We start from the raw sequence: 15,148 nt of genomic DNA on the forward strand, positions 1-15,148 counted from the left end.
AAGCTGGCTGAGACTGACCAACAACAGAATATGGACCTAACCAGTCCATCCAGACAGCACACACTTTAACAAATCTGATATCAGAGCGGGGGTGGCTAACCTGCAGCTCTGTAAATGTTGCTAAACTTCAACTCCCATCATCCCTGGCCATGTTAGCTGGGGCTGATGGGAGGTTTCGTTCAGCAAGATCTGAAGGGCCACAGGTTAGCCACCCTTGTATTAAGAGATGCGATGGGATAAAGGCAAGCAGGAAGCCTCTGAAGTATACACAAGGCTTAAAGACCAAGGGATTCCCAAGTCCAAACAGGTAACTCGGAACTTGCCTGGAAGGCAAGAGATTCGCATCAGATGCTCCTGGAGACACGGCTCTGCCCCCGAAACAACTCACCCAGGCAGAAGAGGTTCTCTCTCATCAAGCTGCCATTAGGCGCGCTCCCCTCTCCAACCCGAGGGCAACGCCCACTTGACCCAGAGCAAAGTCCTAGCAGCAGCCCAGAGAGACGTGTACCTGGTTTAATGGAAGGGAAGGAAAGCCTTGGATCCTCAGGAGGGTGAGCGCGACGTCTTTTCCGCCAGCGTCGAGCCGGGTAGGAATAGAGCTGGCCAGATGCCAAGCCTTCCAATTAAGAAAAGGAAACCAGGGCAAAGAAGGGGGAGAAAAAGCAGAACGTTAGGATTAATGCAGCCTCTTCACAGCACTAAGAGGAAAGTCCGCTTCTAGTCCACTCGGCTGATATGGACCAACCAATCACGCAATACAGCCTGCACAGGTGGGCTCCCTGCCACGTGCGATGGTTGTTTCCCAACCCCCGTCCCCAAAACATTCTCAGGTGAGCTACCAAAGAACTGGAGCACAGCCAAAACCAAGCCAAGCTGCTCTGCCTGACCCAAACTGAAACCGACGCTCCTGTTGCAAACTGCACCCCAAAGAAGAAAAATGCCCGTAAACATCAGGTGAAACATGAAACGTGGCTACACAACCTGGCCCCCTGTGTCGCTTCTCCATCCAAATGTAGCAGTTGCTCTGCGCCACTCCAGTCTGCGAGTCCAGGAAGGGCAACCGGACACTCCTCTCGGCACACAGGCGGGCATTGTAGTTGTGGCACTGTTCCATGGCGTCCTTATAATATTGCTCGCCAAGGCTGGGGGGGGGGGGTGGAGGGCGAGAGAGCAAAAGCAAACGTGTGTTAGAGCAAGGGTAAACCTTTCAGGATTGACTGGTCTGCTTTGGGTTTTTTTAACAGGACCTCAAGATGTACAAAGCAAAGCCACTTAGAATAAAGGAGCAGACGTGTGCCTCTGAGCACGCGCTCGGCCCATGAATTTGTTCTTGGGGCCAGAACCAATCTCACAGTCCTTTTTTCAGAAACAAAGATAAAAGAAGGCTGATGGGAGGAATGTGTGTCAATGCACTTGAGTTTTCTTTCCAATGAGGCTGGATTCAGGACAGACGAAAGACAGCACTTTCCTCTAGCGGCACATAGTTGTTATTATTATTAAGTTTCTGTATATACCGCATTTTCCACAAATAAATGTGCTCAAAGCGGTTCACACAAATAATCCAATCCAATAACACAACGCATGATGAAGAGTATAATCGCTACGTTAAGAAAATATATCTATATACATCAAAACATAATCAGCATAAAGCTCAACAACAACGCCAAAGCAAAGATATTTAAAAACTAACCCCCAAGCTGATGCAAAAATCTCCCACAACCCCCACAGCCCAACCCAAAGGGCCAGAAAGTCCTCCGAAAGAAGCTGCGTTTGAAGGCTGGAGGGTGGGGCAAGACAGGTGGAAGCAGCCTCCCCTGACGGCAAACTGAGTCTCTCTCCCCTCACAGTCCTTCTCCCTTTGGAATTCCATAGTTCAACTCTGGAATTCGCTCCCGCAAGAGGTGGCGATGGCCACCAACTGGGACTGCTTTAAAAGAGGATTAGGCAAATTGATGGCTATCAATGGCTACTAGCCATCAAGGTTATGTTCCACCTCCACGTCGGAAGCAGCTGCTTCCAATCACAAGCAAGGAGAGCGCTGCCACTCTCAGGTCCTGCTTGTGGGCTTCCCTGGGCATCTGGTGGGCCACCGTGAGAACAGGACACTGGACTACATGGGACTCTGGCCCGATCCAGCAGGGCTTTTCTGACATGTTTATGGCATTCCTTTAGGCTTTCTTTATTTCGGCAAACCAACTGGAGGGGGAGCGTTTTTGTTTTGCCATTGGTAAACCACCGGGGGGGGGGGTCAGAAACGCTTGTAAATCTGCAGCCCTCCTCTGCATTAGAGGAAATCTTTCCCAGCTAGGACCATTCTCCAGTAGCCTAGGTTTAATCACAGAACAATGTAGGCAGACCTCACCTCACCCCACCGTTTGGAAAGCTGAAGTATGTTCGTCGGAGTGGGGATTCTCAGGCTAAGCATGACAGTCATTAAATGCCACAATGGCAAATCGGGGCTGGAGAAAGTACTCCACGTTCTTAAGAGCCAGTCCCATACAAAGCTATTGTTATATTTTAATTGTAAGGTGTCAGGATCAACATTCTGGTTACAAATTTGGTTTCAGGCTTCCCTTCTTGGAACAAAAAAAGGCACCTGTGGAGCTGGCATTTTATATTACTACATCTCATTTTCAAACTATTACAATCACAGAAGAAAGAAACACTGAGTTCAATAATCCCATTAGCAAAAAGACTCAGATGGAAAGCTCTCAGAGCGGAGGAAAAAATACATTGTTTGCATTTTTGTTCTTCTTCTTTAAAAATCTGTGGTGTGGCGGCAATGAAGTCTCCTTAATTGAACAGGCTATAATTACAGTAATTTTAGTGTTTAAATCTTGCCACAGAGTAGTTGAGGGAGGGTACTAGAAACCGGAGGGGGGGGGAATCAGCTTGCTTCGGGGAAAAATAATTTAGTATCTTTACTGCCAGGGGAGGGGAAGCTGGGGGTGGAGGGAAGGAAGATAAAATTAGGTAATTAAATTGTAAGTCCACCTTGTTTGCAATGTTTTACATTCATCTTGACGCTACATCAGATGAAGCAGCTATGTGAAATTTAGAGGACACAAATCAGGATAGAAAACAGCAGTGTCATGGCAAATTCAGAAGTGCAGGGTCCCTTCATGATAGTCACAACCACACCCCTGAGAATGAAATACTTGTTAATGCCTTCTTCCACAACAGACATCCCTAGGAGCCAATCAGCATGAAAGAAAAGTGTGAGCTACTGAAAAGAGTCTTCTCAGTGGCTGACTCACCTCCTTTCACTGATTGGTTCCAATAAGCAGGAAAGGACAAGGAAGCATGTGAGAAGACTCTTCTCAGTCGCTAATACGCTCCCCTTTCATGCTGATTAGCTAGTAAGATGCTGGAGACCTGAGGACCCTGCTGGGACCCTGCTCCCAAAAACATAAAGGGTCTAAGACCCCGAGACCCTGGACGACTACACCTCTGAGAGAAAACTGTCCACCACTCATTGTTACCAAGAAATATCACGTAGAATGGGGAGGGCAGCTATGAGAAAACTAGAAAAGATCCTCAAATGCAAAGACGTATCACTGAACACTAAAGTCAGCTTGCTTTGGGGAAAAACATGCTCTAGGCCATGGGTAGCCAACGCAGTGCCCTCGACATTAGGCAACAACATCTCTGACGTTTGGCCTGATGAGAATTGGGAGTCAGCAACATCCAGACAGCACCACCACTGGAGCCTGGATCCACCCTACCCCCATTTAGCGTGGCAGCACCTACCCTGTGGAATTCCCTCCCTTTGAATATTAGGCAGGCGCCATCTCTGCTATCTTTTCGACGCCTTTTGAAAGACTTTGCTCTTTCAACAAGCCTTTTAGCTTGAGACCTATCCCAGTCTGCGTCTGTGTTAGAATTGCTTAATATGTTTTTTAATAATGTTTTTAACCCTTTTTTTAAAGTTGGTTTTTTTAAAAATGTTTTTAACGCTGTTTTATTTTAAAGTACTTTAAGATCTGTTTTTATGATGTTTTAAAGTGTTTTTAGTGCTTTGCCGCCCTGGGCTCCTACTGGGAGGAAGGGCGAGATACAAATTAAATAATAAATAAATAAATAAACCCCTTGATATCCAAGACTGCCTAAGTATAACCAGAAGTGGGCAATTTTACAATTCTGCACAATTCTTGTTTCATTGGGGGTGGGGGAGAGAAAGAAGCCCATACAGTAGGGCCCCGCTTTCCGGCGTTCCGCTGATGCGCCGGCTTTCAATCAGAGGAAATTCCCCGTTTTAAAGCCGATTTTGCCGTTTTGCGGCATTTTCGAGTCATTTTCGTGCAGCGCGACCCATTAAAGTCAATAGGTTCCGCTTTACGGCAATTTCCGCTTTACAGCGGGGCCCTACTGTACCTCGTTCTCCCTTCAGGAGCTACAAAACAATGGCCCATCCATTTCCACCTCCTTCCAACATCGGCAGTCCTGACCACAATGGGTCATCATTCCTCTTTCTAACCTGCATCTTTGGGGCTGGAATTCAGACCAACTGTTCCCCCCACCCCCAAACCTTTTCAAAACCCTTACAGGAAGGTGGGTCTTCATGCTCTTTGCCCCAGTCTTCCTCTTCTAACTGGTTAAGGGAACTTTAAGACCAAAAGACTAAGTGACATTATTGTCACTAGAAAAGACAATAATGCTGGGAAAAACAGAAAAAGAGGAAGGCCAAAGAAGAGATGGATTGATTCCATCAAGGAAGCCACAGACCTGAACTTATAAGATCTGAACAGGGTGGTTAATTACAGATGCTCTTGGAGGTCGCCGATTCATAGGGTCGCCATAAGTCGCAGTCGACTTGGAGGCACATAACAACAACAACAAGACTAAAATAATGACAACAGAAGATTTATGTAACTTTAAAGTTGACAACGAGGACCTTGAACTTCTCAAGGATTATCAATACCTCGGCACAGTCATTAACCAAAATGGAGACAAGAAATCAGAAGAAGGTTAGGACTGGGGAGGGCAGCTATGAGAGAACTAGAAAAGGTCGTCAAATGCAAAGAGGTATCACTGAACACTAAAGTCAGGATCATTCAGACCATGGTATTCCTGATCTCTATGTATGGATGTGAAAGTTGGACAGTGAAAAAAATGGGTAAGAGAAAAATCAACTCATCTGAAATGTGGTGTTGGAAGAGAGCTTTGCGCATACCATGGACAGCGAAAAAGACAAATAATGGGGTGTTAGAACAAATTAAACCAGAACTATCACTAGAAGCTAAAATGATGAAACTGAGGTTATCATACTTTGGACACATAATGAGAAGACATGATTCACTAGAAACGACAATAATAAAACAGAAGGGAGTAGAAAAAGAGGAAAGCCAAACCAGAGATGGATTGATTCCATCAAGGGAGCCACAGACCTGAACTTACAAGATCTTAACAGGGTGGTTCATGACAGATGCTACTGGAGGTCACTGATTCATAGGGTCGCCATAAGTAGTAATCAACTTGAAGGCACATAACAAGAACAATTTCTTACAAATTCATTCCTCCACTAGTCTTTCCGACCCCTAGTTTGCACCTGACTTTGCGGGGAAGGGGCAGCGGGGAATCCGTTTCTCTCTAGCACAGGGAAGGGGAACCTGCAGCCCTCCAGATGTTGTTGGCCACCAACTCCCATCAGCCCCAGCCAAGTATGGCCAATGGCCAGGGACGATGGGCATTATCTGGAGAGCCACAGGGTCCTCATCCCACCCACCCTCTTTGCTAGCCAGGTTCTCCCACCCACCGCCCCTCATCTCCTACAGAAAGCTGTAGAAGTGATTGTGGCAGTGATGTGATGTTGTTTTGCCAACAACTCTGCCCCCATCGCATTTCATTTCTGGAGATGGTGAGGTGGGCAAGTGCCAGATGTATTTCTTATGCTCTCCTTTGGAATCCAATCAGATGCGCTTACTGGGAGCCGAGAAATTCACATTTCCTCTTTTGATTTTTGATGGAAAGGTGGGAGGGGGAGAGAGAGGAAAGAGATTCACGCTCACCCCTATGGCTGGATTCTTGCTTTCCAAGAGAGACTTGCTTCAACTCTCCCACACCCGATATTCTTAAGACTTTCCCCCTCTTTTTTTAAGGACAGCAGTTTGTCTCTCTTGCACCCCCCTTAAAAATTCTCCCCTATTTTCTTCTAGGATTGTTTTTTTTTGGGGGGGGGGAATCACTCTTTCTCAGTCTACTTTCCAGAAGGGTCTTCCCCTTTCTTTCTTAATTTTTCTAAAGAGAAGCGGGGCTGTTTTTCTTTCTCACCCCCTTTCAGATCTCTCATCAGCCCCCCATTTTCTTTTGGGACTTTATGAGAGGGGGTCTCCTCCTTCCTGCTCTACGTAGAAGCCATATAGTTGGGGTGGGGGCTCCATTTTTTTAGCTTTTTGGTGCAGCTCTTTATTTTGACTTTGCCCCCCCAAACAATATTTTGGGGGTTTTAAAGGGGGATTTTTGTTCGCCCCCCCATCCCACTTTTGAAACTCTAGGGCGGGGGCGCTTTGTCTTCCTCCCATCCGGCCCCCGCCCGTAGAAGGGGAACAGCGCAGTTAAATTTTTTACAAAAACTTCAGTCCCGAACAATAAAAAAGAGTCAATAGCTGCCCTCTCGCCTCCCGTTCTGCCCCCAAAACCACCCCGCTAATGGAATGGACTCGCCTACTACCCTCCTGCGCGCATTTCCCAAAGATTCGGGCTGTACCATTAGAACCAAATGGAGGAAAGGAAGGGGGGGAAGAGCGAGAGTTGTACTCACAGCTTCACCACATTCTGTACCACCGCCGCCATCTTCCCCTCTGCCGCCTGGGGCCGCGGAGCGCTCAAGTGCGCATGCACCACCGGCCGTTCGAACTCACCCTGGCGACTGTTCTCCGTAAACATTTCGCTCAAGCCCGCGGCACAACGCATGCGCCTTTCTAACCCCCATCCTTCGCGCATGCGCAATGAAAGAGCACTGATCGCTCCCACGCTCTTCCCGCTGTCAAACATCATGAGGGCGCAGGCGCGAAAGAAGACAAGGGAGGCTTGTCAGCGACGCCGGTCACGGCGCCTATTTACCCGTACTGCGCACGCGTCAGGGGAACTTTCCTCCACCCCCTTGGAGGAGAAGAAATTTCGCGGCCAAAACTTCGAGTCAGCAAGCGAGGGCGTGCGCATGCGTGCATCTGGAAAGACTTGGCGGGAAAGCATGCTGACTGACGTGGGAACAAACGAAACACTCAGATAAATGCAAAATAATGGCTGTCCTGGGCCAAATATGAATTTATGCAAATATATTGCAAAAATATATTTCATTAATTTTTGTTGATGTCTTATTATCCCAATCCAAATTAGGTCCAACTTTTAATATAATTTGACAGTGTGTTAACACTAAACATTTAATTATGTATTTCCAAGCACTGAGAATGAACGAATGGTGGCTAGGGATGTTGTTGTTGTGATGTGCCTTCAAGTCGATTATGACTTATGGCGATCCTATGAATCAGCAACCTCCAACAGCATCTGTCATCATGAACCACCCTGTTCAGATCTTGTAAGTTTGGGTGGCCAGGGTAAATTGCTTTATTAAAATACGTATTTATTTAACAATACCTCACTTTTCTTTTCGGTCTGAAATCCCCCACCCCGCCAGCTTACGACATCATAATCGCATAACAACAACATTGTTAAAAACAATACGTTGGATGAAAGCTAAGCTCACATCCACACCATGCATTTAAGGTGCATGGCTTTTCCCCAAAGAATCCTGGGAACTAGTTTGTTAAGGGTCCTGGGAATTGTAGCTCTGTGAGGGGAAAACTACAGTTCCCAGGATTCTTTGGGGAGAAGCTATGTGCTTGAAATGTATGGTTAGAGAATGTGACTTCCATAAAGTCCCACTGGAATTCAATGGAGCTTACTCCCCACAGGCAAATGTGGATTGCAGTGTTAGTTCTGGATCCAATCCCAACTCCTCTGTTACCATATTATTTGTTTAATACTAGTTTATTTGTAGCAGTGCTATTTTGGTAAAATTTGGAGCTGGTACTCATATCTGGATAAAAGTGCCATAGTGTAAAATGGTGGCCATGGGCAGCCAAAAAAAAAAATGCTGTACTGTTCTGTATGGGTGAGAACTGTCACAAAAAAGCCCTAGTTATACATGCCCCCTGTCACACTGTGTCCTCTGAGTGGTTCACAGCATGTCAAAACCAATAAAACAATCGTAAAAATACGGAGAATACAAAACCCCCCAGAGGCGACTTTCAGACAGTACAAGATCCAAAGGTGGGTGAGGGGGATATGCTTCAAAGACTAATAAAAGGCCAAGGGGCCTTGATGGCTAGGACCACCTTTTAACGGGTTCAGCCGCTGCACCAGCTGTAAGCGTTCTTGGACATGTACAATCAGCCACTGTGACCCACATGCTAATAGCCACAAGACTGGATTACTAGCCACAATGGCTATGTTCTGCCTCCACTGTCAGAAGCGGTATGCCTCTGAATGCCAGTTGCTGGGATTCACAAGGGGGAAGAGTTGCTGTTGCGCTCAGGTCCTGCTTGCGGGCTTCCCATTGGAGCATCTGGTTGCCCACTGTGAGAACAGGAGTCGGGCTCTTCTTCGGTTCTTACTTTTACTCCAGTGTGCTCTACGTGGGTTGCCCTTAAAGATGGTTCGGAAGCTACAGCCAGTGCCAAAAGTTGCAGCAAGGTTGCTAAGCGGAACTACTTATCGCAGGCACATTGCATCACTCTTAAAAGAACTATGGGAATGGACTGCCTTCAAGTCAATCCCGACTTATGGCGACCCTATGAACAGGGATTTCATGGTAAGCGGTATTCAGAGGGGTTTCCCATTGCCTCCCTCTGTAGTCTTCCCCAGCTGGCTAGGGCCTGCTCAGCTTGCCACAGCTGCACAAGCCAGCCCCTTCCTTGTTCCCCACTGCCAGCTGGGGGGCAACTGGGCTCCTTGGGACTATGCAGCTTGCCCACAGCTGCACAGGTGGCAGGGCATGTAACCCCTGAGCCACTCCCTGTGGGGGTGATCTTTAGCTGGCCCTTGACACCCAGGGGACACGAGCAGGGATTTGAACTCACAGACTCTGGACTCCCATCCAGGCTCTCCTCCCAACTGTGCTATTCCAGCTGTCTAAAAGAACTTGGACTGCCAAGTTGCTTGCAGGCCAGGTTTAAGGTTTTCTTGATGACACACATAACCCTGAAAAAGTTAGGACAGGGCTACCTACGGGAACGGCTTCTCGCATATACGCAGCCATGACTGGTGGTGCCCACTGGGACTGGTGGGGCGGAAGGCAGGGAGCCCAACTGCAGGTGGAGCCAGAGCCAATGACAGGCAGAGCCAACTCATTCTAGTTTTGTCTCCATCCTCCTCCCTGCTGAATTCTACAAGGGCAGCACTGAGACTAAGGAGGAGGAGGCTGACAGGCACTGCCGCCCTTTAGACCGGTTGTATGTAAGAAGGCAGGCAGGTGGAGGCTGGCAGAGAGCCGACTGAGGTTGGCAGGGCAGTGTTCCTGTTGCCCTAATGGACCAGGCCTGGTCACTCAGCTCTGCAAGAAGTGAGGCAGTCATACTGCAGCCTGCAGAAGCCTACTTTGTGGAGACTAGAGGGAAGGGCCTTTTCTGTTGTGGTGCCCATGCTACGAAATCATGTTCCCCCTGAAAGGAGGCAAGCACCGATGGTGCCGTTCTTCTGTCGCTTGCTGAAAAATAATTTATTCCCTCAGGTCTTTGGGACCCGTTAGTACTCAGTGCTGCATTTTCATTGGCAGTGAGCATGGCTGTGTCTTATTTGTTTACTTCAAGGATAGCCAACATGGTGCCCTCCAGATGATGGCGGACCGGTGGGCACGAGATGATGGGAGTTGTAGTCCAGCAACATCTGGAGGGCACCACATTGGCTCTCCCTGGTTTACCGTATTGAGTTGAATGAATCTGTATTTTAGGCCGTTGTAAACTGCCTTGATATTTTGGAATCATTACCTTTCCCCCCAGGTTTTTGATGGGCTATGATGTCGTCACTTGCTGCAAGTTGTTCTGCTGAAGCTTTCTGCTGCTGTCATTGGGGGATGCTTTGTCTATTTTTTAATTAATTGCATATGTTTGTGGGTGAATCTGTTTTTATTACAATGCATTTTTACTTATTGATGCCTATGCTCTCAAAGTTGTAAGTTGCTTAGAGACCTTGGAGTGCAGCCAACCGAATTCTACTGAGTAGACCCATTGAAATTAACGAATTTCAGTAAGCTATGCTTATTCATTTCAATGGGACTTTTGTATAACAAGCAATTTATAAGTTCAAAATAATAATAATAGTAGTATATATTCTTATAAATAAATAAATAAATAAATTATAAAGCGCATTTGCCAACCAAAGGAGAGGCCTACAAATGCAGAAAGGAAACATAGCACATAATTTAGCACTGGATGTTTTTCTTGTAACGTGTCCATTGGGTAAAAACAACATTCTTTTGGTAAGAATGGATTGCTCCATTAGGGATACATTTCGTGCCACGGGTTTTCTGCCGGCCAGCTGCATCCAGACACTTTCTTGGCAGATTTCGTATGGGGGGGGAAATATAAGAAATTAACATTTTTTTCTTGTTGACATTCTGCTTTGTTTTTCTTATAAACTTTCTTTAGATATAATCGAGCCATTGTCACTGCAAAGAACCTAAGAGCCCTTCTAGAAAAGGTTCGCCTGGCCCAGCACCTTGTCTCCAGCTTATATTTGGAGGTAGACTGGATCTGAACTGGAGGCTCCACTTAGCTATCAGCTAACTAATCATTGTTGCTAGACGTATCCACCATTAATTTATCTATAATATGGATGCAGAACCTCAGGCTCGAGGGTGATCAAATGTGGCCCTCCAGGTCTCCATATCTGGCCCTCGGAACTCTCCCAGGCCACACCCCCTCACCATCCCTGCTTCGCAGGTGTCTTTAGTGTTTCCGCCTGGCTGGGATGTATCCATGAACTCTGCCAATGACTCTTGCTTGCATGGATAGAGGATATAGAAGGATGTGTGAATGTATGTAGAAACTACCCTATTGTACGAAGAAAGTTTACATTAATTGCTCCACCCACGTTTGCCTCTGGCACTGCCCACCACTGGAATGTGGCCCTCAGAAGATTGCTCAGCAGGGATTGTGGCCCTTGGGCTGGGGAAAAAAAAGCGTCCTATCAGATGACTGAAGAGCCCTGCTGGATCAATCCAAAGGTCCACCTAAATGAGCATTCTGCTTCCAAGAGTGGCTTGCCAGATTGTCCAAGATGTATTTTCAGTTAATGTGAGTAAGCCTATTTACTATGAAGCAAACGGTCTTGATTGACGTAGTGAAACTTACATCTTGAGCAGACACAATTAGGAAGGGGCTGGGAAATAAACATTTAGAGATGAGGGAAGAAACAAAGGAAGTTACTAATGCTGAAACAGATGCAGTTGCGACATCTCACATTTTTTTCCTGCTTTTACCCCCTGCCTTTCTCAGCAATAATTCTTGCCAAACTTTAGTTCGGCAAAATGTCAAGGAGAAGATTCAAAAGAGACTAAACAACACATCCAATGATCACTTAATAATCTGCTCCATTTGGTACAGGTCTTCCAAGAGCCCTTTTTCATGAGATGGGACACTTAAGAGCAAGGGAAAAAGAAGAGACTGATTTGCTGTTTTTAAATTGTTTTTAAATTAACCTAAGTAAATCTAGGAAAATAATAATGAATAATAATTGGGTCCACAAGGAGGGAAAAGCAAGGAATCTGTGACCTCATCAGTACTGGAGAGAATACAGACCGAGAAACTTCAGCCTTCAAAAGGCTTAGAATCATAGATCATAGATGGGATCTCAGAGGTCATCTAGACCAACCCGGCTGCTGCTGCTGAAAATCCACTCCTACAGCATCCCCGATAGGTGACCATCCAGCCTCTGCTTGAAAACCTCTAATGAAGGAGAACCCATGGCTTTCCAAGGCAGACTAGTCCACTGTCCAATAGCTTGTACCAGTGGAGGCTGGTCTATGAGGGCGAATGGAGCACTGCCCCATGTGCCTCTCTTCTTTCTTGCAACCTGACCAGGGGCTGGCCCTGGCTGTCAGCCTCCTCCTTAGTCTCAGTGTTGCCCTTGTAGAACTCAACGGCGAGGGGGGGCAAAACTAGAATGAGTTGGCTCTGCCTGCCATTGGTTCTAGCTCCACCTATCGTTGACTCTGGCTCCACCTACTGTTGGACTCCCTGCTTGCCGCCCCACCAGTCCCAATGGGCACCAACCACCACTGGCTTGTACCATCTAGACGTTCTTGCAGATTGTTAGTCGCAATCCCCTTTTTTGTCGATTGAGATCTTTTGGCTGGGGGCTCTTACCCTCTGCAGCAGATTTCACCAACCTGGTGCCTTCCAGATGTTGCTGGACTACAATCGACTGGCCCCAGCCACCATATCTGAAGGCCTCCAGGTTGGCAAAGGCTGCTCTGGAGCCTACAGGCTAAAATTACGAGGAAGGGCCTGGTTGCCTGCACCAAGGGGTCACCAGCTATCATGGGGTATTGTGATAAGAAAGATGAGCTGGACGTAACCACTCGGCCACAAAGCTCGCCAGGTTGCCTTGCGCTAGTAACTTTCAGTTAAACAACCTCATTGGGCTGGAGTTGGGAAAATAGGAGGGCAGCTGTGCTCTTTAAGAGGAAGGTAACGAACAGATAGCTAGGGCTGGGGGTACAATATCCCAAGGGACCTTCTAGAAAGGACACCTCTGTTTCAAACCATTTAAATTGGGGGTGGCTAATCCATCCCCTAAGAGCTAGGGTGGCATAGTGGTTAGAGTGTCAGACTACGACCTGGGAGACCAGGGTTTGAATCCCCACACAGCCACGAAGCTCACTGGGTGACCTTGGGCCAGTCACTGCCTCTCAGCCTCAGAGGAAGGCAATGGTAAACTCCCTCTGAATACCGCTTACCATGAAAACCCTATTCCTAGGGTCGCCATAAGTCGGGATCGACTTGAAGGCAGGCCATTTCCATTTTTCAATCCATCCCCCGAGTTTTTTATGTTGCCTCTCCAAGACCTCCCCATTTGTCATTTTTGAAAATGTTTATCTATTGCTCGTATGGGTCCCCTGATGGGATACCATGATGCCAAAGGGTTTTGTGTAGCCTTCCACCCCCCCTTCCCAAACTTTGTCATTTTTTAAAAATGAAAAGTTTTAAAAAATTGTAATTTTTTTCTTACTTTTTCTGACTGACTTCTCCCATAGGTTCCCCATTGTGACACCAAAGAGTTTTTTGTGGCTGCCTCAAGCCCCTCCATGTGCCCATTTTTTAAACATCATGTCTGGCCCTTCCGATTAAAGATAAAATTGACATTAGTTGCTTCACCCACTTTTGCCTCTGGCCTTGCCCACCACTGACATGTAGCCCCCAGAAGGGAATGCAGCCGTCCGTTTCCCCAGCCCTGGGCTATATGACCTCCACAGTCCCTTCCACCTTTCTGCCCACAGATGACCTGTGTGGCAATCTGCTCCACCCCATTAAGCACACCTCCCCCTTGTGTACGTGTGGCAGTTCTTGTTGGAAGTACGACAGCAGGGATCATTCAGTTAGTAACCTAAGGGTTAATTCTGTTGACAGTTCGACCGCCAAGTGGGGGGGGCATGCAGGTGTTGCCTAGCAACCAGTCAGAATGGTCCTTGCTGAGGTAATGCATGCTGTGATTGGCTGTGTAGTTCTGAGGGAGTTTTCCCTTCATTTAGTTGTTGAATATCTTCCTGCTTTGAAAAAGGCCTGATCTAAATACAAAACCTCTCTGTTTATTTCTCAATTGTACCCTGTTCCTGTTCAGTTTACTCAATTAGTATTATCAGTTTCTTCTCCCTCTCTGGACTCTGTCTGCTGTATTCAAGGCATTCTGCTAACAGTTCTCAGTCTTTAAACAGACACATTTCCTTCTTTCATAACAGCTTTGGGGTTGGAACGAGGGCTCTTGTGTGTTTTTTTCTGAAGAAAATTAAATGGCATGACAGCAGCACATCTTTACAGGCAGGCGCAGCTGATTTTGCAGGGATACTCAGAAAAGAAGAAAAGGCCAGGAAGGGAGGGGCTCTGTGGCTGTACTGCAGGGTTGCCAAGCAGCCAAAGGGTCAGAAACAAACAAAGGGATTGCTAGCGGGCTGCTGAGTTAAGATCTGAACCTGGGACAGCGGCCTGCGTTCACAGCTCTGCCAATTAGTCACTCTGGGCAGTGGGGAAAAGAGGAAGGAAAAAGCCGATAAGACACATAGATTCGAAGGAAATCAGAGTCGATTTCAAATTGGAGTGAAAAAAGGAGGTTCCTCCAATTCTGAAAAGGTTGAAGAGGACTTGCTTCAATGCAAACATTCTACCTTGGGGTAGAAGGCCTTATTCACCAAGGAAGCCATTGGGAACCCCTGCTTATCGCAAAGCATTGTGGGGCATCATCCCTGGGTACAGCATTGTAGAGCAAGTGGGAGGAAAACCTCAGGCCCGGGGGCCAACTGCCGCTCTCTAGGCTTCTCTCTATGGCCCTCAGAACGTGCTTGCCTGGATGGAAGACAGAGAGGGATGCTGTGTGTAGAAACTAGCCTACTGTGCAAAGGTAAAATTGACATTTACTGCTCCACCCACTTTTGCCTCTGGCTCCACCCACCATTGGCATGTGGCCCTCAGAAGATTGCTTGGAAGCGAATGTGGCCCTCGAGCTGAAAAAGGTTCCCCACCCATTTAACAGCTGGTCTGATTACTGCTTCTGCTGTATGCTGAAGACGCACCTCTTTATCCCGGCATTTGACACCTGAGTTGTATGTATTTTAGGACTCACCCTACTCTATTGATCGTAAATAGTTGGAGCTAATTTTAATCTTGCTTTTAAGTTGTTTCAACCTGCCCTGGGGCCTTATGATGAAGAACTGAAGGCCAGTGTGGTGTTGCGCAAAAACCCTCCTTCGACTGCATTCAGGAAAGACATGCTGAGAATGCGGCAGAGAGGAGGACAATGGAAGGTCCAGGGTTCACCTCGGGTTCAAATCCATTTGTGCGCTTGACTTTGGGCAGGAGGGGAGAGCCATAGCAACAAAAGCACTGGGCTGTCCGTCACGAGCGCTTTGCCATCGCCATGGCCACCGAGCCCACTG

At 47.2% G+C, this 15,148-nt stretch overlaps 1 protein-coding gene across 2 annotated transcripts in view; it reads right to left on the reverse strand.

The window, feature by feature from the left end:
* DPF2 (double PHD fingers 2) overlaps positions 1-6,970 on the reverse strand; it is a 44,563-nt gene extending 37,593 nt beyond the window's left edge. The window contains exons 1-3 of one of the 2 annotated variants that reach the window (XM_061605863.1): positions 6,761-6,970; positions 982-1,142; positions 509-616 (exon numbers count right to left, since the gene is read on the reverse strand). In XM_061605863.1, the coding sequence (XP_061461847.1) occupies positions 509-616; positions 982-1,142; positions 6,761-6,942 (451 nt within the window). In that variant the 5' untranslated portion in view covers positions 6,943-6,970. The remainder of the gene's footprint in view (positions 1-508; positions 617-981; positions 1,143-6,760) is intronic. The other variant, XM_061605864.1, reaches the window with a different exon arrangement.
* Between the last annotated feature and the right edge of the window lie 8,178 nt (positions 6,971-15,148).

This window comes from Rhineura floridana, chromosome 22 (genome assembly GCF_030035675.1).
Source record: "Rhineura floridana isolate rRhiFlo1 chromosome 22, rRhiFlo1.hap2, whole genome shotgun sequence".
In the NCBI taxonomy this organism is placed as follows: domain Eukaryota; kingdom Metazoa; phylum Chordata; class Lepidosauria; order Squamata; family Rhineuridae; genus Rhineura; species Rhineura floridana.